Consider the following 25,657-nt stretch of genomic DNA (forward strand, 5'->3'; position numbering starts at 1 on the left):
GCTGACTGTCTGAAAAGGATAAGGCAACATTTTGCAAGTGGTACAGAGGAACCCACAGAGAAGGAGCTGGGGTGGCATGAGCCAGGTGTCTCAGCCCCAGCACCGCTGACATCTGGGGCTGAGTGATTCTTTGTTTTGGGGCTTGCCCTGTGCACTGTAGTATGAAGCATGTCTGCCCTCCACTCACCAGATGCCAGTTGCAACTACCTCCCCTCCCTACAAAAAAAAAATCTGACAACCAAAAATGTCTGCGGACATTGCTAAATGTCCCCCAAGCGACAGAATTAACCCAAGTTGAGAATCACTGCATTAGGCAACTCATGACCTCACATTTGTAGAGAAGTACTGGGCTAAAAGGTTTGCTCACACACATAATGGTCTCTTTGGCCATGGAGAGGAGGCCGCAGTGTCCCTTTGTACAGTCGTGTGACTTTCATGGTCCTGGTGGAAACTCATTAGCCTCACAAGTCCTTGAAGTGTCAGGGAAGGCCCTCCGAAGCGCACCAGCGCCTGTGGGGAGCAGATGCCACTCAAGGTGCTGGGTGCAGGGCGGCAGCGGATGGGCTGGGGGGCTGAAGCCAGCTTTGCTCAAGCGCAGGCCTGCATCTGCCCCATAAAAGGGGCACCTTTTCTTGATCTGCACAAAGGCAACATATAGGTCAGCAGCAGCCCTGCTGTGCCACTAGCATTCAGCAGATTCTTCTTTTTCAGGACTGTCAACTGATTTAACTCACAGAAGAGGCAATAGTTTTGCGTGGCCATGAGAATTAGCAAAGCAGGTTTTCACAACTGAGGAGTATCAAAAGGGTGAAGAAGCCACATGGAATGTCTCCTTTCCTTAACCTCCCCAAACATGTCTGTGTTCCCTCTATTGCTTTAGACATAGAGACAGTCAAAGAAGAGAGACTTGTTCTCCCAGACGAGCACAATGAGAAGAAGCTCTGACATGGCACTGGACTAAGCATGACTGCTTCAGCCTTCAAAGACCCCTGCTTGCATCTCGCCAGTCTTACCAGAGCTGGAATGCAGACATCTTAACCACACCCTGTGGCGGGTGAAGAGTGCTGGGTAAGACAACACTAGGACTGCACTGGACTTTTCTCTCCAGTAGACAAGGGACATGTGGACACTTGCTATTCTGACAAACTGCCATCAATAAAGACTAAACACTCACACAGTCAGAACCACTGTCTCCCAAAGTCAGGCTATAACACAAGTCTAGCGGTGAAGGAATAGTCTGTTTCTGATGACTTCTCATAATCAAATGTTTAGCCCTGCCATGGAGGAATACTTCTGAGGATGAATGGAGAGAGCAGAAGTAACATTACACCTGCTCTGTTGTTACCTCTGATAATCAGGTTTATTTTGCAGTCTGAGCAATCCCAATGTCAAGCTGTTGTCCTGTGATCTATGGAACACTGCCATGGTCTCTGCATCGCCCCAGCCCAGCTTGAGACCCTGCACCTATTTTAAGGATACTTTAAGCATAAATGACTTCACAGAGTCTGATCTGATTTTACCATGGCAAGGCTTGTTGCTCAGAATGGAGCTTGCTTCCCCGGCTTCACTTTTGGTAGGCGATGCTAGACCTCATTAAGTATGGGGAAGCAGGGCCAGCCATTATTGTCAAAGAAGAGTCGCTGTTTCTAACTATTTCTGTGCACAGACACACAACATGCTGCATTTTCTCAATAAAACAACTCCTTCCCAGGGGGAAGTGGGTGCTTCTTCAAGGGGCCCCAATTTACATGCACTTTCTCCACCATTTAAAGTGAAGCCACCTTGAAGCATCACTTTACTTCTGAAGAATCCCTCTCTACACTTCCAGCAAGAATTTTTAAATGAGGAAATGGAAACCTCTACTTAAACAGGAGATGACAGCTTATATGGAACATAATTACACACTTTTTCAAATCACAAGATTGATTTCAGGTTTATTTTGCAGCCACATTTGTTTGTTTGCCTTAAGGAAAGGAACTGCAGTATGCAAAAAAGGCGTTACTTTCATGTAAATGCAATGTACCCCCCCAAAAGTACCTGAGACACGTGCTGTGCACCTCAGAGGAATAAAACCATAATGGAAAATCATCGGGGTCTAGATGCTTCCCCTTCCTCCTTCCTAATGAATAAAACAGATGGAAAAATCCTGTACTTGTACATCTAGTTCATTTGATTTCTTACTTTATATTCTATACGGTATCTAAAAGAATGGCTACAAAAGAATTCAGTCCATTTAAGAGATAAAGTGGCAGTATCCTTAAAATGTTGCAAATGTTGCCTTGTTATTACATAAGTAATTTTAATGTTTGCACAAATTCTTTTGGCACCCTTATCAATTTTTGCCAGTTTTTTCCTTAAGAAGACTAAGACCATTATTTAAGGGATGTCCTCAAATGTATTTCTTTTAAACTATACTCATAAGGCATGCAGATAAAAGAAAGACTTCAAGATTCATTCTAATGTGTTTTCAACTTAAAGGATTTAGTTGAGAAAGCAGGATGAGGGGACGCAGGTGCCAGACATTGTGTAGAATTTGCACTTATGCGCCATTAATTGCCAGCATATCTTCCTTTCCCTTTTTCTCCCCTCCCCCCAATAAGTCCCTCTGGAAAACAGCAGAGCAGCAGGCCCAGACTGGTTCCCAGCAGCAACACCAGGAGCAGAAGTAGCCAATTAGCCTCCAGAATACAAAAGGGAGGGGGAGAAAAATGATGCAGTTACCTAGCAACCAGAAAGAGCAGAAACAGCTGTGTAGCAGGCCCAGGCTGGTACCCAGGCAGAGACAGGATAGCCAATTAGCACACTGTATTTAATGCTGATGTGGTTTCCTAGTAACAGGCTGTACAAGTCTGTCTGTTGCATTTTCTCCCTCCCTTCCTCACATTTTCCTCAATCATGCACAGTATTACTATTTGCCCTAATTACTGTTTCTCCACTGCTTCAAGCGGCCATTATTTTGTCCCCAGAGAAATTGGAAGAACTGAGAAAAAAAATCTTCTGTAATGACAGTATTTAGTTTCAAATTCAGATTAGCTGTAAGCTTTGAGATACTAAACAACAACAACAAAGAATGAAAAAACAAAAAAGGCAGCAAATCACCTTCTGCCTAAATTTATCAATAGCCTATGGTACCTTTCCTACATGTAATATTTACATACAATGCAAAAAATATTTAATAATGCATACTGTCATTCTTCCATACACTATCTTTTTAAACAGGCTGAATCCTCTGTATACTTGAATTTATTCATATTGATTTTCTGACACTCTCTCCTGAACAGTAGGAACATAAAATGTCTTATTACCTATATCAGAGAAAGAAGATGTATCTTTTGTTGCTCCTTTTAAAATACCAATACTAGTTTCAACAGGCTCACAACCAATTGAGAATTCAATATGAAGAACCATTATTTCCTTTCAACAGTAGGAGTTGAGAATGGGTGAAGAGTACTGTGGGCCCCCTAATAAGGGGATTTAAGCCATGTTTTAAGTTCATAATCAGGGCAATTAATTCCAATGATGTGACATTAAACCACATGAACACATGAAATGAAAACAAAAAACTTTTAAGCATAACCACTTCACAGCTATTCTAGAACATTCCCTGCTGAATCTTTCTGTTCTTGTATCAGAGTGAAGCTCTTCTTGGATCTTCATTCACTAGGGCAGATTATATAATTATAACATTTTGAGGGCAACCATTAGACTCCCAGAACCTCTCTCATTACACTGGCCTCAACATTAGAACAAGCTGTAGTCCTTCTTACAAAGTATCCCTGAAAATAGCCAGAGCTCCAGAGGAAGACATCAGACACCATAACACCCCTACCTGGGCAATCCTCTCCCATGAAGGAAAAGGACTTCCTCTCAGCTGCCTCCCAGCTTCCTTCCTGCAACAAAAGGATTGATGGCTGTTGCTGACTTCTGCGTGACATGGTTGCAACTATTTTGTCCCAACAAACTTGGACATTAAAAAAATCTTACACTGGTTGCCTGAAAACATTATGCATAACCTTATTTTACTGTACCAAATTCCATAAATTACAATCAATTATTTAAAGGGAAAAGCATATATTTTGAAGGCAAATAACAAAATAAGCCAAAGTATATGATTCATAATGCCAGAATAGTTTATGAATTTAAAATTATAAATGCATCTTATTTATTTTGAAAACAAAAGAAAAGGGATCTAACCTAAATGCAGATAACTTTGAAGCAAAGAAAGGAAAAGATGCAAGGTCCAAAAATAAAGGGGCAGAGGAGGGGTCTACCACGTAGGCCTGGTTTAGGACAAAGTTGGCCCTAAGTCTTATAAGGAATAGATGAGGTACCCAAGTCTTCTAACCCTAAAAATTCATGGGTTCCAGTTCTGGCTCAAGTCACCTAGCTAAAAACGCACAGATGATGAAGGAGAAAGTAAGGTGAACAGAAATATGAAAAGCTTATTCATGAAAATGGACCATGAAAAGCTTATTCTCACTGAAACACTCTTAAATAATTTAAATGGTTTGCCCTCCATTATATAAGCTAGTCAGGTCTAACACTGGAGACGGAACATGTGGATGTTGCAGGAATGGGGAACAGCACCAGCACTGGTTAGTCATATAAAGAGTACAATTAAAAGACACTTACTTTTGATTACCTTGAATGTCTTGCTTCTACTAGCATTTAGCTTAATAACTGTTATGTCAATATATTACTTTTAAAAATGGTTGAAAAAATAGGTTATTCTTAGAAAATGGAGAAAATCCATTAGCAGGGGAGGGGGAAGGGTGGGTGTACGGGTGGGGATGGCTGCTCCAGCCTCCAAAACTTCCCTTGGTTGCTTTCAGATTCCTGAATTTCCATGAATAGTCTTCATAACTGAAGATTTAAAAACAATGTAAGATGTGACAGTGTTTAATTCTGGCTCATGGACGTATAACCGACCTATCAACTTTGTACTGCTACCAGATCCTTTCTGATGGGGAGGAAAGTAAAGAAGGCAGAGGACAGGCAGTAACTCAGTACAGAAAAGCATTAGGTGTAAGGTTTTTAGGTGATGCAGGAGAAGGGAAGGAACTGAGATTTGGGGGGACAGGTTTGGCGAGAGTCGTCTAGTTTATGCCTATTGGAAAGGGACAAAGAGAAACTGCTTGATTAGAAAGAGCCAGATTTTCTGCATTTGGTACCTGAGTAGCTTGGCAGAGTTCTGAGTCCTGAGACACACACTCCCGTAGCAGGTTGGATTGCAAAGATTCTGTTTGCTTATCAGAACCAACTTTCCAATATAAAGTTTGGTTCCTCATGATTCACTCTCAAGCTTTGAACTGTGATTTCTATAAAGTTCAAAGTGGGCATTTTTTAAATAAAGACTGAGGATTTTACAAATATTTTTTCATTTCTTCTTATATGTAACTAATATTTTTTAAAAAGAGAATTAATCCAAAATTAAAAAAAAATTATATATGATTTTCCTAAAGTCCTTCCCCCTACTCCTCTCCAATTTAACTAAAATTCCATTCCATAATTGTTTCAACTTCAGGAGACATAAGAAAATTATTGCCACCACCAATGAATTTCTATAATATCATATTAATCTGCAAACTTTACAAACCTCCTTTTAATTTCCCTAAAAGATGCTGATAAAATACATACAGAACAACCATGACCATCATGGTCATCAAAATTCTTATTACAAGAGAAACAGATTCTGTACATTATCTATTTATTAAAGAGGATAATGTTTTTATTTTTATTTTATTTTATTTTAAAGATTTATTTATTTATTTATACAATCACTGGGTACAGTCAGAAGCGCGGGAGGGTGAGAGAGTGAATTCTCTGGAGCAGAACAGGCAGAAGGACCGAATTACACTGCTGAGGGGAGCAGTGGGAGGCAGGAGAGGTCTGCGCGCCATGTGGGACCCTCCTCCGGTGGCCGGGCAGCAGCCGGGGATCGAACCGGCGCTGCAAGAGGCCACGGGCAGCTTCGCAACCCAGCGCTCAAGCGCTGTGCCACTGGGGAGGCCCGAGGATAATGTTTTTAAAGCTCACACTTGGCCTCTCTAATACCATTCCTTCATCTACATACTTCTTGTCATCCTTTTTTCTGTCTAACAGAGCGGGCCCGACCTCTAGATCTTCGAATTTAAAAAACTCTTATTACTTCCACTGCCTTTCAAGTAAAATTCCTCTTTCCTTCTTCCTACCCCCAATCCAGGCTATATCTTCCTTTGAAATTAAGCTGCAAATATAACTTCATGAAACCATATTTTCAGGCTTGTGCATCAAAAACCAAAGTCTCACAGATGGGGAAAGGAATAATAGGTGATCAACAAATATTGCTTGTGATGAAATACTATTTTTTATGCCTTTTCCTTTTCCCCCATTCTTAACATGTTTATTTTGTGACTACCAATTATCCATTAAAAGGATATCTAGAAGCAACTATAAACCAGAGACACAAGGGGCGGGGGAGAGGAAGGACTAGGGTCAAAATAAGGGGTGGGGGGTGCAATTGTATGGGGAATATAACCAAAATGAAAATGCATACATTGCGCAAAAATGATGTAAGAATTATATAAAATAAAATATTAATTAAAAAAAGATCTAGAATAGGCATCCCACAAAGTCTACATTTATTACCATATTATAATGTCAAAATAAATGTGCTTGCTGTGTGGATGAATTTAAACCATTCAACCCAATATATGTTTACCAAAATGTATCTTCATAAATGCTGAGTTAGCATGTTGCTAAAGTATCATGTGGTGAAACTCTAAGATTTTCCTGAATCATAAAATTCCTCCATCAATTATTTTCCACCACCTCATTTTATACCCCTCCTTTCAAATGCTTTCTCTTAAGCTCCTGAATATGCTAAATCCAAACTACCAAACCCTCCTATTAAACTCTCTCCACCTCGTGAACTGAACAGTTAACCCTTATTCTAGTTTCCATCCCATAATCGGGGTTTAATGAGTTTCTGCCTCAACACATGGATAAACTTCATTAGCAGCCATGTGTCTCAGCATATTAAAGACCCTTTAATGTCTTAAAATTGCCCCATTTCAGTTGCTATTGTATAAATTCAAAGAAATTTTATCTATAGCACTGAGAAGATTGAAAGTGGTCGCTGGGCCCCCTACAGCTCTGGACTGAGGTATTTAATTTTATCCTGCTGGTATGCCTGACCTTGAATTAGGGCTACTATTTATATAAATTAGTGTATTATCACATTGGCATCATTTGAAAAGATGAACAGCATCAATAAACACCCTGTCCAGAAAGAGAAAAGCAACTTTTTATCTCTGAATCATCCATGCTGCTTCTGACCCGTAACAGGAGCCCCTACTCCCCTTAATGCCGTGTCTGCCCCCCCTTCTCCCCAAGGCCCTTGCTTTCTCCTCCGCCAGTTACTCTGCCAGTCACTCTGTAGAGTGGTGCCTGACATTCTCAGGCACTTAGTACTCATTTGTGGAATGACTGAACAAAGTAAGAAGCAAGACCATCTACTCAATAGAATGCAAGTCTAAGAAGCAGGAGACTTGGGTCAAATTTTAATTCTGCCAGTGGCAGATGGTAGAACCTGGGCTAAGTATTTTTACAATTTTTAGTCCTCAGTTCTCCCCAGCTTTGATAATGCTTACCTTTCTTATTTCATGGGAGTAAAGTACTAGCATTTGTCATTTTAATGAATGAATTGTGGCTGTTATAAGAAATTCCCTCTTGAATCCTAAAGTTAAAATAGGTTTAAGAGTAATGACCACAATAATAGCAGCTATTGGAGTAACAATAATGGCCCTGGAAACGGAAGACCATTCCTTTGTCATTTCCTCTTTCTGGTTCTTAGTCACTTGATGAGGCACTGAGTTTAAGGGCCCTTTCAACTTTTATCTATTTAGAAGACACTTAACATAGTTTTCATTGTCAATTTGTATTTAAAATTTAAGTTTCTCATTTCCTCTTAATAATGGGTTATTAAGAAAAATATCTACTTGACTTCCTTTCCCTTCATTAGTTAGCACAGAAGAGCCCAGACTGGAGCAAAACTATTTGGTTAGAATCTTGGCCCATTCAGTACCCTAACAGACGTGTGATATTGGTCAAGTGATTTGAACTCTCTGAGCCTCAAGCTTATCTGGAAAATAAAAATAATACCTATGCCATTAGACTAATATGAAGGTTAAAAGGATTGATATTTGTAAAAGACTTTGAACAATGCCTAATATGCAGAAAATGTTTTGTGAAGTATTTTAAAATACATTATTTTGAAATTTTAAAGAACTTTCATTATATGTATAAAATAAATACTTTTGCTTGCATCTTAAACATATACTCATCTTTTTGTTTGTAATATTTTTAGCCACCTTTCCATTTAAAAACAAAGGGCTTCCTAATGCCTAATTAAACTTAGAGATCTTGCCACACCTTGGTATAATAAGACCTGCTCCAAAGCATATACAAAACACTAAGTAAATTGCACATTGTATTACTGTATTATCTTTCCACCTGAAAAGCATCTCTTTCTGTCCTTTGGTGCAAAATCTAGACTATCCTTTCACTACTCAATGGGTTAGGCTAATGCAATCCCAGTCTGTAGACAGAGCTCTCCAAGTGGCCTATGTGAGAACCTGGCCTGGCTCTTCATTGTGACCAACAGCCAACGAGCTCATTACTGGCCTTTGTCCTGATTTTACCACCATGACTCACACTGTTAACAGTGTAAATGTGGAATTCTTTTATAGGAATTTCCTTATTACAAAAATCTGCTCACTTTAACACAAACCACCATTTCAATCACAGGAGATTTTTTTTTCCTTCTCAAAGGTGATCACAAAGAAATATGGAAAATAAATCTTTCTCTTACTGCTTCAAACTACAACAGTTTAACTTTTTTTTCCTGCTGAGCATAATAAAGTAATTTTTTTAAAAATTGGAAGTGAGATTTTTCCCTTGCATAACAATGTAAGGACGATTTGATTGATTCCAAGAAGATGAATAAAACTATGATCATAATGGTTGAATTGAGAAAGAAAAAATGTATTATACAAAGACCAGAAAACAAAGTGGGAGAGAAAGGTCTGTAATGACTTGGCTGCTAAAGGACATTTATATGCTCATGCCAGCACTAAGTGCTCTTCCCAATGAATAAACCATATGTCCAATTTTATATGCTTCCTTTCACTGAGATCCTGCTACTTCCACAATATTCCCTTTGTCCCAATCCCTGCCTCATCTTCTATCCCCAGTCTGGTTTCCCCATCCCTAACTTCACTTCTGTGGGCAACCAGTATTTTTGCCCTAGCTACCAACTTGAGCATCTGCTACCTTAAAAAATATATATCACCTCATTGCCTAACATCCTCCAGGGCAGAAAATGTGAAGGCTTCAGCATCCTCAAAAATCAGATACAGAAGGGAGGGGGGAGCAGGAGGGAGGAAAGCACATCTTTTCATCTCAGTAAATTCTATCTATATAAAGATTAAAAGAATAACACTTAAAAAATTCTTCACTGCAAGCAAATTCACATTATCAACAATGTATTGTCTTTCCTATGCATAGTGGGAACACATTTTATTTTATTGCATTTTGCAACCGTATCTCCTTTTCCACATATTACCATATAGAAAAGATGTAGAACATATATAACTCTAGAGAACAAAATGCCAATATTTCCCCCTTTCTCCTGATGGTTTTATCATTTTTTATTCTGTCCCGAAACACTCCTCCCACTGAGAGATAAGGAAATAATTTTACTGAATTAAAGCGAGCCCTGTATTAAAACAGCCTGTTCAAATCCAACTGAGCTTGATTTTTCAAACTTCATTTCAACATTTGATCAGCAGCTCTCCCCACACCACTCACATATCAGCAGTTTTTTCTCCAACATGAATTCCCACTGCCATATACCTTTGCCCTCAAGCTTTTACTGGACCATTTCCTTTATATGTTTGCACTTAATTTGATTCCATCCTTCATGCTTTTTTCATTATTCTTAGTTCATCCACACCACATAAATTATCACCTTTGTTTTCAATTCCCCATGTGCCCCATTCGCACCAATTCCAAATAAATACTTCTGATTCTCATCCATTTAATCCAAATTAATTCATAGTCCCTCTCCCCATCCTTTAGCCCCACATCTACCTCCCCTCTTGTCTCTTTCTTTAGCATCTAGCTTTCCTTCTGGCTTGTCTCTGAGGAAGGTTTGACAGGCAAAATGCTTCCAGTGGACCAAGGTGATTGCTTCTCGTGTTGTCTTAGGAAAGTCATGTCCTACATCACTGCCAACTTTATGGGCCAGTTTCACTCTCCGCAACTGGTGCCATGATCATGACTGCCCCCCACACTGGAAGTGTGGGGGTGAGAAAAGAACAATTCTTGCTTTGGGGTAGTATTTAATTTTGACTATCTGGCTTATTTCTAGTTTACATAAGGCTTGTTTTTTACATGCAACCATCACTAATTAATATCAACAGCAATAGTAATAACCACAACTAACACCACTGCTCTCTTTAATGAGCTCTTGTGATCTGCCAATTATTTTACACATATTTACTCAATCTCCTCCCCCCCCCAAAAAAAAATGCAGGATGTAGACACAATAATTTTACAGATGCAGAAACTGAGACTCAGAAAACATAAGTAACTGATCCAGGTCATAAAAATCCAGGAAGTGGCAGAGCAAGAAGTCAAACCCAAGTCCACAAAGTTCTGCTCTTAACCACTCTGCAGTATTGCCTTTCTAGCAATGTCTGATACTTCCTTGAGTAAGTTTCCTAGGGGACGATCTTTCTGCTTGGTCTACCATAAGGGAAGTGGTTGCAGGTGCTGGAGAACATGAGCTCCACCTTGCTAATCACCCTCAGCAGACAATGCCCAGAGAACAATACATCAAATAACACATCACTTCCAAAGAGTTCTTCTGACATTGTTGTTGGGAAGAAGGGATAGGAAAAAGAAGAAAATGCTCTGGACTCCAACTCCAACATCCCCAGAGTTATCCAGCCTTCACAGTAGGCAGAATATAGCCTATCTTAGTGTCAATAATTCAGAAATAAGTCCATAATCATGAATCCCATACTCCCAACAAAGCTCAACATTCTTGTCTCATCCTGCTCTCGCTGGTTTCCTGGGGAGAACAGGAGATGAGTCAGACTGAAGCCTGGGAACACTGCAATGTCTCGTCATGACTCTATTCATTGACTTCATAAAGAAAAATAAACAGAAATGACCTCCAGGACAGTAACTGTGAGCAGAAGACCTGACAACAGAAGGAAGCATTAGCCTTGGACTATGTGGAGTGGGGAACCAACACTCAAATCTGAGAGGAAACCACAGCAAGGACCTGAGCCCGGGGGGTTCAAAAATTATGTTTGGTTCCCCACACCAAACAAAAGCCACATGGGAAATTAAGCTTAGAATTAGAGGACTACATGCCCAAATCCTGTGCTGTAAGGAAGCCATAACAGTTCACCCTCCCGTGGGAATAACTGATGTTCAAAATGGTGATTTCTTCTAGTTACATATGAAGCATCCTGCTTCAAGAAAGTTCTTCTGGGGGCCTCCGTGGTGGTGCTGGGGCTAAAGACAGCACTATCAAACTATCGCCAGCCACTGCAGCATGAGTTCGATTCCCAGCTGGCCAGGGAGCAACCTACATGGCGCAGCAGAACTCTCTCTTGCCTCGCCCAAAGCTCCCCTCAGTAGTGTATTTCAGCAGATCTGTCTGTTCTGCTCCCCACTCTGTCTCCGGTGAATCCTCTCACTCACCGCACCTCTGGCTTATACCCCAGTTCTTGTATGTATAAATAAATCTTTAAAAAAACAAAAGGAAAATTCTTCTGTGATGCAACAAAGACATTTTACAGGCAACCCCCCTCCCCGAGAACATCAGCGTGGGAAGGGAACTAAAATCCACATTGTCTGGCAGTTGTGGAAAGGGAGGCCCAGTGTCGGGAAAGGACTCTGCTCCTAGTCACAGAGCCAGTGAGCAGCAGAGTTAAACCAGAACCCAGGTTTTCCTAATTTTTCAGTCAATGAACTTTGCAGTGCAACTTCCCTGGGTGGCACAGCCCACGAGCCACTCCCGAGCATGAGGAAGGTACTGGACTCTCACCAGACACCACTTCCCAGCTCAGATCCAACCACCCATTTCCATCACTCTCATTCTGAGTGCTTCCCTACCCAGTGTGCAAGCAGCACACGAGACCCACATAGGCCGGGCTCATCTGCAAACCACCGACGGTGGTGATTGCGACTAGGATGCGACCACCAAGAAGAGACTCCCTATTCTCAAGCTTCCACCTCAAAGCAGAGAACAAAGATCAGTTTCTAAGAAAAAGCCAAACCCATTCTTCTCTCTGTAAACCTCACTCTTCCAAATTATCCCACTGCACCAGAGATCAATATGATTCCTGGGAGTCACCACAAAAGTCCCGAGTAAAATATACAATCCCCGTCAGTCCCCACCCGCCCTTACCACACACATAGCAATGTAATCACTTTAGCAACTTCTCAGTAACAAGCTCATTAAAAAGCAATTCTGCCATCTCTCCATAAAGCACGCGCCAGAGAACAATGCAAAAGAGGAGATGCCAATTAATTATAGAATGATCACATCTAATGAACTCTGAAACCCTCCTGCTGTTGGTGACTTTGATGAAAAATCAGGGATGCTGGGAAAATAGTGAATAGGGACACTCCGGCTACCTTGTTTAACTGTGAATTCTTTCTAATGTACCTGCTCAGGTGCCAGAGATGATCAAAACTGCAGAACTACACTCAATGGCAGGTGTCAGGGAAGTGACAAGTGCATGCATCACAGAGGCTGTGAGTCACCCTGTCAGCGCCCCGTTCAGTCATCTTCAGAATGGCTGAGTCTACCCTGTGGTTGGCTTTGCCTCTGGAAGTATCTCACAGCCACCTGGTCACAGACCCATGTTCTGTGCTTGGGAAACCTGGAGCTCTTAAGGTAATAAGTGAGTCACTCTGCCACCCCGTTCAGGCCTCCCTGCCTCTCTATCATCTCCTAGTCAGCACGGAAGCCACTTCTGGGAACAGAGGGAAGCCCTTCCCACCGCGAGGCTAAAGAAGCAAAAGAAGAAACCACGTGCGGCCAACTTGTACCACTACCTGTGTGAGTCCTCTGGTGGGCCTTTAAGTGGGAGCTTTTTGTATAAACTTTCCGGCACCCGTTAAACTGACAGCGGTGAACCCTCTTCTTGTTTTCAGGGCAGGCCTCAGCCCCTAGCCCTCCTTGTTCACTGTCGCTCTGTCCACTCTTAACAGTCCCAGCTGCCGCCACGGCTGCTGCTGCTGTTGCCACCCCTCCCACCTTTACTGAGCTGAGTGCAGCCTTCTTGGCCACCAGTTTCAACGTCACCGTGCCATCCACGGCTGAGAGAGTCTGTGAGGTTTTGACCAGATGGCGGCTGAGCTCTGGGGATGATGGGGGCGTTAATGAGGTCACTGCGTTGAGCTGGGCCTGGTTGACGGCTGTGTAGCTGTCTAGAGAAGAGCTGGTTGGCTGGAGGCTGAGGCAGGTCTCAGAGAGCAACTTGTCCCGAGAGAGCAAAATGTCCACTGCTGAGTTCTTCTCGCAGATGGCCGCTTCCACAGGGAGCAGCAGGGGATCTAAGCGCCGGAAGCTTTCCTCAATGCACGGGGGAGGAGAAGCATGGAGGAAGCAGTCCAAGTCCTCACCAAAGGTCTCCGAGATCCTCCTGGGCTCTGTCTGTAGGTAGCGTTCCAATTCAAGGCATGTCTGCAGAGGAGAAGGAGGGAGGGAGAGAAACAGCCATCAGAGGCAAAGAACACCAGGAAGCCAATGGTGACAGGCAGAGGAGAAGACACAAGAAGCAACAGGGAATGGTTTCATGGCTAAAATTTCTCAACTGAAATTCTCTTGTTGAAAGGTCTGACCTTGTTATTTCCTCCCTGAATACTTCTGAGGGGACCATAAAGGTTACATCCTAGGAGTTCAGCTACTGAAGTTGAAGGGGAACTAGAAGCCCAGAAGGAAGATCTCACACCATCAAGATCCTAGACAACACTCAATGTTAAAATAATTTTCCTGCATCTCGGTGAGATGCTCCGAGCATCCCTACGAGTTCCCATTTAAGCAAGGAACAAATAGAACCAGACAAGGCTGGCAAACCAAGACTGCCCATATCTAACTTCATTTTTCAAATAGACTTGAGGAAGTCACAAAATAAGTCAACTTTTTAACACGTTCTGAAGAACTAGCCACATCCATCCAAACTAAGAGGGGACCTCAACCACAATCAAGCAACAGCAAGCCCTTCCTTGGGCATGGATTTCTTAACTATCAGGAATAGATACTAAAGAATGCCTCTTACAAAACCTTGGATGCATTAGAGAAAACCCCTGTTGTTTACAGCAAGTTATGCAAAATTCAATTGCTACATCTTTTGAAGCGAGGAGGGTGAGCCCCATGACAGTGGTTTAGCACTTTGACCACATGATAAAAATCAATTCAAACACAGCTATTTAACTTGTTAAAGATAGAATCCAGTCTATTTCAATGTAAAGTTTTCACCTCATAAAGAAATAAAGAAAAAGAATGGAAAATTACAGCGTTTTCAACAAAAATTCATCTAAGTTGCTCCTAAGTCTCTGAAAGAGGGTTGAAGTACTTTTCGGACAAAAGTGGATATTTAGGTTTGCATTCTAAAAGCTCTCCCTACTTGAAAAATCCTACTTTTCCAGAATCTTGTATAAATCCATGTTACCAACTTGCATCAACAACAGTTCAATTTGCTGTAACATCTGGCCTTCAAAAAAGAAATGGATGGAAGATTTAACACGTTGAGTAGTGCCTAATTTACTACCTCCACAGAGCTTCTATGTTTCAGTCTATGTTCTGATTCTAGGCTTTTATTCTGTTAAGAATCTATTTTAATGATATACTTAGTCGTGTTATATCTGTCAAGGATATTATTTTGGTGACATTCTAAAAGAATGGTTTTTTAATCAGCCTTCTGGTGAAACTCTGCATTACTGAATAAGAAAACCAGATTTTTAACTATGAATAACCTTTGGATCTTGCTGTTGATTTTTAACAGCATAAACTAATGAATGCTTCCAATCTTCATTCAACACTCATGTCACAAGTGTTCATTCAACTACTGTGTTCACAGCAAGGTGCAAAGCTTTCTTTGTGTTAGAAAGGAAGACACAGTAATAGATCCCTGTGATGTAGGTGCAGAATAAACAAATGCAAGCTAAAAATGACATGAATTTATAAAGCAATGTGATATCAAATAAATAACACTACACAAAGTGTGTTGACAGGGAATGAGTGGACAGGAATTACATACTCTATAATATCAAGGCACTAATCAAAGAAAACTTATTGGAAAAATAAGTCTTGATTCTATTTTACTAGCTGATTAAATAATAGCCTGGCTTAGTAGCTTACTACCTCTTTATATTAGAAACCCAATCTACCATCTTTTCAGATCTAGAAATTTGCATTAGCCACACTTATCCTTTTTTTTTAATTCTGCCACAAAAATATCTCTTATTTCCCCCATATAATTGTTATAAATTACACTTATTTCTCACCAATATGGAAATCTTCAGTTTTATCACCAGTCAATTCATTTTTGAGTTATAAGCTCTTACCCCTGAAACCTCTCTTAAACCTCCCCTTCTCTTTTTAAACCATTACATACCAAGTACAGTGCCTGGACCCAACAGGTACATAATGTCTATCAAACAAAGATAAAAATCAACCTTATACTATTACTTTGACCATTCTATCTACTCCAATCTTCAAAAGTTATCTGCTGATACCCTGTCCTGGACCACCCAGAAGCCTGCAAACCTTAGAAACTACCATGAATACATGCCTTCAGAAATAGGAGCACAAAGCTTTTTCCAAAGGGCAGAAGCAGATCTTTGAGACACATCTGCTCCAGGTAAAAGTCAGCTGAGACATGGGTTATAAGATATCCTTGGGCAGTTCCTGGACTTAAACACAAAGACTATTTCATACACCCAGCCATCGCTGTCAATAGACAGAGCTTGTAAATGCCTTGTCATCTGACATATTTTCTAGCTTGAAGATCTGAAAGTGACTAAGCTAACATCTCTTCAGATTCAGAAATCTGAGGAACCTATCATCAGTATATACCCATAAATTGTAAAACATACATATATACAGGGGTAATAGAGGAATAAATGAATATATACAATTATGAGTCTATATACATATATTTCCTGCCTATGGAGAGAGCCTGCCAGCAAAGACAAAGGAGAAGAGATCATGGTTTCTAAATATCATTATCCAGTAAAGGCGACCAGGACTCCTTGGCTAAAAAATTGATTCAAGAGCTGGAACAAAGGACATAAAAGACGAACCTAGAATATTTTGTGTTATCGGAAGGCGGAAGCATTCATAAAGTAATGGTGGTATGTCAGAAAGACTCTGTAGCCCATCTGAAGGTGCTCTCAATGGACAAACTTGGATAATTTGAGCAACAAAAATGAATAATGACAATAATGCTACTAACTCATGGAATAAAATTAATATCACTGAATCCCTAATAACATAAATAAATGCTTGAGGAAACAAACAAATGAAGGAAAAACATCAACTCCACTGTACAATAAATTTACCATTAATAAAGGTAGAAGGAATGATGGAAATAGAAAATTTCCATTTGGCAAGCACAAAGAAATAATGACTATAGGTAACATGACCAATGGATACTAAATATAGATGAAAGTATAATGAAAAACAAGCTTTTTGCATAGTTTCAAAGTAGCCCCCCAATAAGCTTTTGGTTAATTACAAAGACAAAAATAATAAATTTACAGTGGCAAAACATGGCAGGCACAGCCTTAACACAGGCTCAAAGTTAGCAGCACAGTATAAGACATGGTATCGTGGGACCCTGGTATAAGTCAAAAAGTCACATTATTCAGCACCATTCCTGCCAAAAATACATAACCTCCATCTAATCATGAGAAAATATCAAGCCAATTCAAACTGAGGGCCAGTCTACAAAATAATTAGTCAGTATTCTTTTAAAATGTCAAGGTCATAAACAAGAAAGATTGAAAAGCTGTCACAGCCCTCAGGTTGGAGGACTCTAAGGAGAAATGACAACTAAATGCAATAGAACCTGGCCTGGCTCCTGCATGAGCAAAAGACATTGGTGGGGAAAATGATGCAATTCAAATAAAGCATATAGATTAGTTAATGTAATATTATATCAATGTTAATTTCCTGGTTCTGATCATTGTACAATGGTTATGTAACATTAGGGGAAGCTGGACAAAGTGTGTACAGGAACTACATGTACTATTTTTGCAACTTTTCTGTAAGTCTAAATAATTTAGAAACAAAACAGAAAAGAAAGAAATACCCATCAGCAAACTCGGAGTGCCTCCAGATTGTAAATGTGTCTATAGAGGTCAAATATTTGCCCATCTACACAAGAGATTCACACTGTTGCAAAGACACTAGCTTGCAAACTCCAAATCATAGCTGATAGATGACAATTAATGACATGCCTGTCTGGTACTTCACCTTGGAGATATGAGGCTTCCCTCAGCTTGACCTAACAATACAACTTAAGACTTGAACCAGTAAATCAACCTCCACTCCTCAAAAATCCCCTAAAGTTAGCTATGGGAAAGAAATGTGCCCAAATGTAGGGTGATTTTCGTATTTATTTGTGAGTCACAAATGAGCTTTGTGAAGACCCTCTGGTATTTCAGCTTTGAAATGTATGGTTTCCTCTTCTAGTTGCCTAAGAAATATTACCCAAAAAATGGTTTTGAAATGATCATCCTGAAATCTTTTTTAAAACTGTTTTTGTTCACAGATATAACTTGTTGACACCTGCTTATTAAAATTGAGAATGTTAAGACTTAGCAAAACAAAAAATTAAAACCTATTATTGGCAAGCCTACCACTTTTATGATAGGCTCCAAAGGCAGAACTTGACAGAGGACATGATAACCTAGCTCTTGCAGCATAAATTAAGTTTAACAAAATCTCCCCACTGCTGACAAAGAGATAATTGCTTTCATGGGATCTAAACATGTAAGAAATTTGGTCACATATGGACATGATGATGCCAAGGTTACCAAATGGCTTTTGTGCAACCTCTCCTTATAGCATCAAAAAAAAAAAAAACCCATAAAATTTGCCCATCAGGATTAAAAATATCCCTAGTCATTTTTTCCATCCCCCCACAATCCTGCCCTAAACAGTTTTCTCATATTTTCTTTTACTTTTCCTCATGCTTGACACAAGCTTTTATCTTCCCTCCCACTAATCATTCTTTCCTTCAAAGTTCAACACAATGTCTATCTCTTTCAAAAAGCCTGGTTTAGAAAAAAATGGAGTTAAGAAAATATACTGATTGCCAAGTGTTGAAAGACACCCTCCTCCATTTTGGGCAATTAAATAGTATCTCCACAACAAATCTAAGCACCCACAGGCCGGTGGTATATCTGGTTTATTAAGATTATGATCTTCTTAAAAGCAATGATTATATTCTTTATACCACATGAGTTCTCAAACAATAAGAAAATCACTTAGGACTAAACTTCGACCTCCGTTATCTCAGATGGAAGAGATGTTAAGTGTTTGAAGTGGTGCAGAGTTATAAGAGTTAGAACTTTCTGAAAGAATAAGCTGGAATCACTTCACAATCATCCATCATCACCTCTATAACTACAGTCATGTGCCACTGGGGCAGATTTTAATCCCAGCTCCTCAGAGCCATCCCTTTACAAGCCAAGTGGTTAGAACATAAAGTGTTTTCTTTTTTATGTCTGTGTCTCCTAATTTGAATATAACACAAAGTCATTCATCTAATATTTTTGCCACCATTCAATAACTGTGTCGTTTTTTAAAAGATTTTTAAAAATTTATTTATGCATACAAGAGTTGGGGATCAGGCCAGAGGTGTGGGGGGTGAGAGGATGCACCAGAGACAGAGTGGGGAACAGAACAGGCAGATTGACCGAAGTACACTGCTAAGGGGAGCAGCGGGCGAATCAGGAGAGGTCTGCTGTGCCATGTGGGTTGCTCCCTGGCCAGGGATTGAACTCATGCTGCAGAGGCTGTGGACAGCTTCATAGGTTGCATCTTAACCCCTTGCACCACCAGGGAGGCCCAATAACTGTGTCATTTTAAGTAATTATTCGGGGTCATTAGATTCATGTATACTCAGTTGGTGAACTAATCAAAGAAATTTTAAAAATTGCATTTTGCTAATCATTTTGCTAGAATAATATAGTCAATGAAATAAAGTGTCAACTGCTGTGAACCTACTTACAGTCAATTACCAGTTATTGTCATCCCTTTAGCCTGTTGTCTTTAACTCCAACCTTCCCATCTACGTCATTCAACTCAAGGATCTAAAAGTCCAAAGAGGACCACAGATGCAAAAATATGTGGAAATACAGCTTTCCACGTTTGAAACTTGCGAAGTCACGCTTCTTCTGAGATCAGACTTTGACCTGATGATGAAGATGATGATGAAAATGCCTCCATGGGGGAAGCGTGGGCTTTGGTGCCCCCTCCCCCGAGTAATTGCTTATGCAGCAAACTGCACTTGGCTGCCCATGGGATCCCCTTTCTGACATTTATTATGTGTGGTTTTGTCACATGTTCTTAACCATGGTGCCATGGTCCCCGAAGAGTCTGAGTACAGAACCAGGGAGATGAATCCCTTAGCTTTCTCCTGGGAGTGTCCCAAAGCTTACTTACTTTTTTGTGTTTTGAAACCACCACACACATCCCAGAATGGAAATTCAAAGTGACACAAAACAATCTACTGATAGTAGGATGATTTGGGCTTTTTTAAAAAGTAATCTTCTAAAATACCCCTTCTTTTCTAGGTATGCCTAAGCGTTGCATTTTTTAGCAAAATCATTATTCCTTAGACTCCAGAAACCAAACTGAAAAACTCTGTAGGGTAGCAAAGATTGACATTTATGGGAACTTTGTCATTTTCTTCCCTTCAAAGGATAATGTGATGTAATGGCTCTGACACATTTCTAGTCTTTTTAAATGAGGTCAGAGTTGAGAGATGTGGAAGGAAGTGAAACGCATGGCTAGAGAGCTCGAGCACCATTTTTCTCAGGGGTTGGAGGAAGGGGCAGAGCACAGTGGTTAGTGAGCTCGGTAAGCCTGAGGGTGAACTTCAGAACTTGAACTTCGTGCCCGCTATCTTGGAGTTCATTTCAAAGCATTTCAAAGCAGGTTTGAGGATTCTTCGGTGATAACACTGAACCTCTCTCACTGCAGAGACAACCTGTGAACCAGGTACAACCTGTGAACCAGAATCAATCTTATAAGATGTAGAAGATTTTAAAAATTCACTTTTCTTGACTTGCACAGCTAAAAAAATATTAGGGTGCAAGGTTAGGAGAGAATAAATTCTGCCTAGGAAATGTGGGTAAGCAAGTATATAAGTAAAAATCTCTTACTGCATTTTTTTGCTATTAGGTTAAAAAAAACACATCAATAGCACACCCCAGAGGTGCAGCGGTATTACACATCACTGTCAGAACTGCTGAACTCCGCAAAACAACCATGGTGCCGAAACCAATGTCAGGGAACATTCCTTCCCACCGTTTCTCACATCACCTGGTTGCTGGGGCTAAAACCAAATTAAATATTTCTCTCTAGTAATTTATAAATTCCGAGAGACAATACTGTGAAAATTAATGCTAAACAGACATAAAAGTTGGGAAATCTCGATCCAAACGTCCTCAGCATTTCTTCTCCCTAAACTATTTTCAACATACAAAGAAAATATTTATTTGTATGTTTTCCCTTGAAGGGGTGAGGGGTGGAAGGAGACAAGATGAGAGGTTGGGGGGAAGGGTGATATCTTTGAAATAAGAGGCCTCAAATACCCCTTTCATCTTCCAAGGATTCCTTAGCTGTAACACATAAAAGAAAATCCCAAACAAATCAAATATAAATTAAATGTTAAAGCAAGTTTTAACGTCATATAGCCTGGGCAAAGCAGAGGCCCAGGCGGGTCTTATGCGCCCTGGGTACTGGGGTGCCCCCCCTCAACCTCCAACAAATTGGAAAGACTTTTCCTCCTACATAATAACCGTGATCCTCAAAATTAAGTGTCCACATGGGACAAGATGGCCCATGTACGAAGAGTTCTTCCTGTCTTGGTGCAATATGCTTTTTCCAGATGTTTCTTCAGAGCATGCTAAATGGGAGTCTAACGCTCAGGTCTCTACCCACAATTGCTGCACCTGCCCCAGACCAATCCTTAGGAAGAGTTACTTCTTGTGACCTGGTCAGCGCTCACGCACAGCAAGAGCACAGCCAATGTTGCGGGTGGAGATCATCTTATCTGCCAAACAAGTCTCTACTTAGTTTGACTGGAATACATGCCACTGGTTACTCTAAGGCTTAAAAATAAAGCTTTGTTTTATATCGCTGTTTCAGTGGCTACACTTCCATGGACAAAATGAAATTCATGCCTTAAGAGGCAATGAAAAGAAATCATCCTACACTAAAGCAAAGGCCTAGATCTGGGCTGAAAGTGAGATTTAAGAAAGACAAAAAGCCATCTTCATCTGTGACTTGCCAGGGAGCACGGATCCTCTACCCCAGGGCCTCACGACAGCCCAAGGACCTGGGAGAAGGCCTCCTTCTGAGGAGTGATGGCCTCCAAGAACAACAATGGCCCTGACAGTTTTTCAGCTTCACCATTAATTTTCCATAAAGAGCAGTTTTCACGATGAGCGCCTGTGTCAGGCAGGGCCTGATGCTTCAGAAACCTGTAATTATTCTTGGCTCCCCACCCCCCACAGCCTCTGCACCTGTGTCAGTGCAAGGCACCAGCTGGCCATGCCTTGCCTCCTGCTCTGAAGGGGGTGGGGTGGGCAGGGGAGCCTTTATTGAAAACCCGAACTCACAGTATTTGCCTCTTCTTGCAAAATGCAAAAACAAAACAAAAATTTTAATCTCACCCATCTCATCCTTTCCCCCAATGGGTCTTGCCAAAGGAAACAAATAAATATTAATTGGCTAGAGAGCCTTCATTCAAACGAAAATTACTGAAAAAGCACAGTAACAGGGAAAGGTCTGACAAGGGGTTATTAATCCTGTTTTACAACCCACTCAGACCACCCCCCCCCCACACTGCCCTGCTCCCGTTAACTTTGCACACACCCTCCCAAACTCCCCGGGCCCCTTAGCACCAAGATGGGTACATGCCGAACCCATTACATCACCTCCCCTTCCTCTCCCAAATCGCTTGCACAGGCTGACTCAGGCTACTGAGAATTTTTTTAAAAGCAAACTCATTTCATTGACTCCCTTTTGGAGCATTGTTAGATCCTTCTCAGATGGATTAATTAAATATACCCTTTCCTATGCCCACCATAAAAAAGGCATGTATATACATGATTGTCTCTTTTATGCCAAAGTCACACACATACAACTTTCTCTCGTACACACATACACACACACTCTCACACACTTGTGCAGCAATGCGCACACACACTCACTCCAAGCTTAAATTTCCCAATAAAAACAGGTTCAAATCCCACTGGGGCCCTCATTGGCAGATGCAATTTAGTGGCAGATGATCAGAGAGGATATTTTCAAAGCTGGGAGAGTTTTCAGGAACTTCCATGAAGGAAAGTTAAAGACAATATGAGGTTGCTAAGAGAAATATTTGCTCTACTCATCAGACTGCAAAATGGCAGCCCAAAACATAAAGAAACCAAGTACTAAGCCACTTCTCCTAAAATGAATGGTTGTACATTCACTTAATAAGAGGTCCTTGGAACCAACTTTCTGGAATATGTATGGTGGCTGCATGGTGTGCCACTTATCCCGGTTAGGGAAACAAGACTGGCCCCACAGAAGCTGAGAGGCAGACAAGAGGGGATCAGGAGTGACAGCCCTGGAGCCTGACTGCCAACATCAGGGTACGCCACCTCCACCTAGCAGCTCACATCATCACCCCTGGGCTGGTCCCTAGCCGCTCAGTGCCTCAGTTTCCCCATCTAAAAAACGAGATGACAGTTGAACTGACCACACACAGGAGGGTATGATAGCTCAATTACTTGATATATGATGTCAAGTGCTTACAAGGGCCTGGAACACACTGTGTGTGTTGTAGCTTGATGTTACTGGTGTTATTCTCATGGCAATTCTAAGACAATAAAAATAAACACCATAGCGAGGGAATGGAACACAAAAATCAAAAACACCAGCTAATTTTCAAGATTGTTGAATATACAAAATTAAGTAAGCAAGAGATTCAAATTGAGCGAGTTACATCACCGGGCTTCGTCATCCCAGATAAATGGGCTGGACTTCTAAGGAAGCTGCTAGTCTAGAGTTCTGGGACACCAGGAAATAGGGCAAAGACTGAAAAGTAAGAAAGGAACATCCTGAATAGACTCAAAGGAACTGGACGCACAGCTCTGCTGTCCACCTGGGAAGGAGGGGAACCTGGAAGGAGGGGGGCCCTGGGCCCTCTTTGGCTCAGAGGCTTCATGGTCTCGACTGTAAAGCCTAACACACTCACGCAAGGTTACAGGATGCTATGAAAGTAATCTACTTCTCCATGAATCTTAGTCTCACCAGCATTTAAATGTAAATTTTACCAGAATGTGGATTCCTCAAAGATACCTGGACCTGTCCTGACTCATGGCTGCCTCAAACATTTGTTGACTATGTGGGTGGGTGTGTAAAAAGGTGGATGAATGAACGAACATGAAAGAATAAAAGCAGAAACTCCCAAACAAATAATCTAGTAAAAATCAGCAGTGACTTCAATCATGGGCAGGCAGGGGTGTCCAACGGTTGAGGAAAGCCTCAAATCATTCCTTCTTCACCACAAGGACATCAGAAACAATGTGAACACATCATTGACAATATTTCTCATGGGACACATCAGTATTTTAAGATTTAACAATAGATTTTACTTATCTCTTCAATGTTTTTCATTTGAATTTGTTTTCTTATTTGCATTGTCCAGAACAAATCCAGTATTTTAAATTGAGAGGCACATTTAGGCTCACAAAAGACCACAGGCTGCCCTGACAGTGTGTACCTGTGTAGGAAGTAACAGCCATTTCCAGAGTCAGAGAATGTACCTTTCCCTCCTGACTCTTTTTCTTTTCTCCCCTGGCCTCCAGAAACCAGCAGAAAGAGAGGCAATAAAGACAAGCGGACACACCGCTGTTTTCAACTCTCATTTTTTTTCGATTGGTGAAAAGAACCTGGCCTGGGAATCGGGTTCCAAATCCCCCTTCCCACATTCTTTCTCCCTTCCCTACTACACTGCAGCACCTGAGCAGGGAATTCACTTCCTTCTCTGCAAAATGAGTAAATCACGCGCTCAAAAGCCCCTCCAGCTCAAACGTCAATGGACTGTCCTCACTCTTGTATCTCTGTCATCCTACCCGATCTGGCCTTGCTTTCCTCCACTCTTGCCCCGCACCCATTCATATAAACACACCAAGCTCAAACCTCTCTCAGAGTTCAGCGCTGCTGTGTCTCAGCCTCAGGATGCAAACTCCTCAGGTCACCTTTTCATCTATTATATTTTAGCTTAATTGTTACCCTGTTCATCTATTATATTTTAGTTTAATTGTTACCTGTTCAGAGTCCTTCTTTGATCTACGTAAAGAAACTAGCTCAAACACCCTATTCATCCTCTACCACAGGATCTCATCTTATTTGCTTTTTAGTACTAACCAAGCCCCAGAAAGATGGAAATTATGTATTGGTTCACATGCGTAATGTCTATCATTTCTTAGTAGAATGGACGTTCCAGAAGAGGAGGGATTCAGTCTTAGGTGCTAATGGATCTCCAGTGCTCGGCACAGTGCCTGGAAAAGGCATCTGAAATATACTATTTGAAAGGATAAACAAATTAATGGAGACTTTACTCAATCCTGGAAATTCCAGGGAAGACTTTACCTGGCCTCTTCACTAGGAAATCTATCCCAAAACATCTACATTATTAGGGCAAAAGGTTCTATTAGGTGGTGGAGTTCAAAGTTAGCTCAAGTTTTAGCATTGAAAAGGCATTCACTGATTCAAACTCATCAGATGGGAATAAAGTGGAGCCTCTTGTCAAGACAAAGAGATCAGTCTTGGGTCACATCTGTCCCTTTCAATCAGATGCAAGGAGGGCATTTCTTCTCAGCAGTCCCTATTGCGTCATGTGGTGAGATGAACAGAGCCCACCCCTCTCCTGGCTTCCTCACCAGGTGCTTATTAACTGGTATCCTGAGGGAATAGATTAAAGATAGACGTTCAACCCACTTTCTACCATTTATTCCCATTTTTATCGCCTAAAAGGATCTCCCTCAGAAAAGCAACTCCGGCCAGAGGTCTCTGAAGCACTTGAGGGTCATGCCAGTTTGGTCCCTAACTTTGACAACATGTTCATCAGTCCTTAAATCAAAGACTCCGCTCGAGTCCAGCAGTCACCAAGGACGTGTGTTTTTTTGTCATCCTAATTAGCGCCCCACTCCACTGCTATAATCCTTGGGAATTCCTGCCTTGGTCATTTTGGTGACTTTCTCATAAATTCCTAAACACAGAAGTATTTCGTTCTCTCCATTCCCTTTAAGAATTTTACATAAAGAGATAGCTCTACTGAGAGGTGCTATTTATTTCAGG

General features: G+C 41.0%; 1 protein-coding gene across 1 annotated transcript in view; it reads right to left on the bottom strand.

Annotated features, from left to right (window-relative positions):
- Window positions 1-25,657, bottom strand: part of KLF7 (KLF transcription factor 7) — a gene marked incomplete at both ends in the record, with an annotated part of 80,988 nt that overhangs the window by 27,806 nt on the left and 27,525 nt on the right. The window contains one exon of the mRNA XM_084238442.1: window positions 13,120-13,750. Within this exon, the coding sequence (XP_084094568.1) occupies window positions 13,120-13,750 (631 nt within the window). The remainder of the gene's footprint in view (window positions 1-13,119; window positions 13,751-25,657) is intronic.

Source organism: Talpa europaea, assembly GCF_964194135.1.
Source record: "Talpa europaea genome assembly, chromosome: 1".
NCBI lineage: Eukaryota > Metazoa > Chordata > Mammalia > Eulipotyphla > Talpidae > Talpa > Talpa europaea.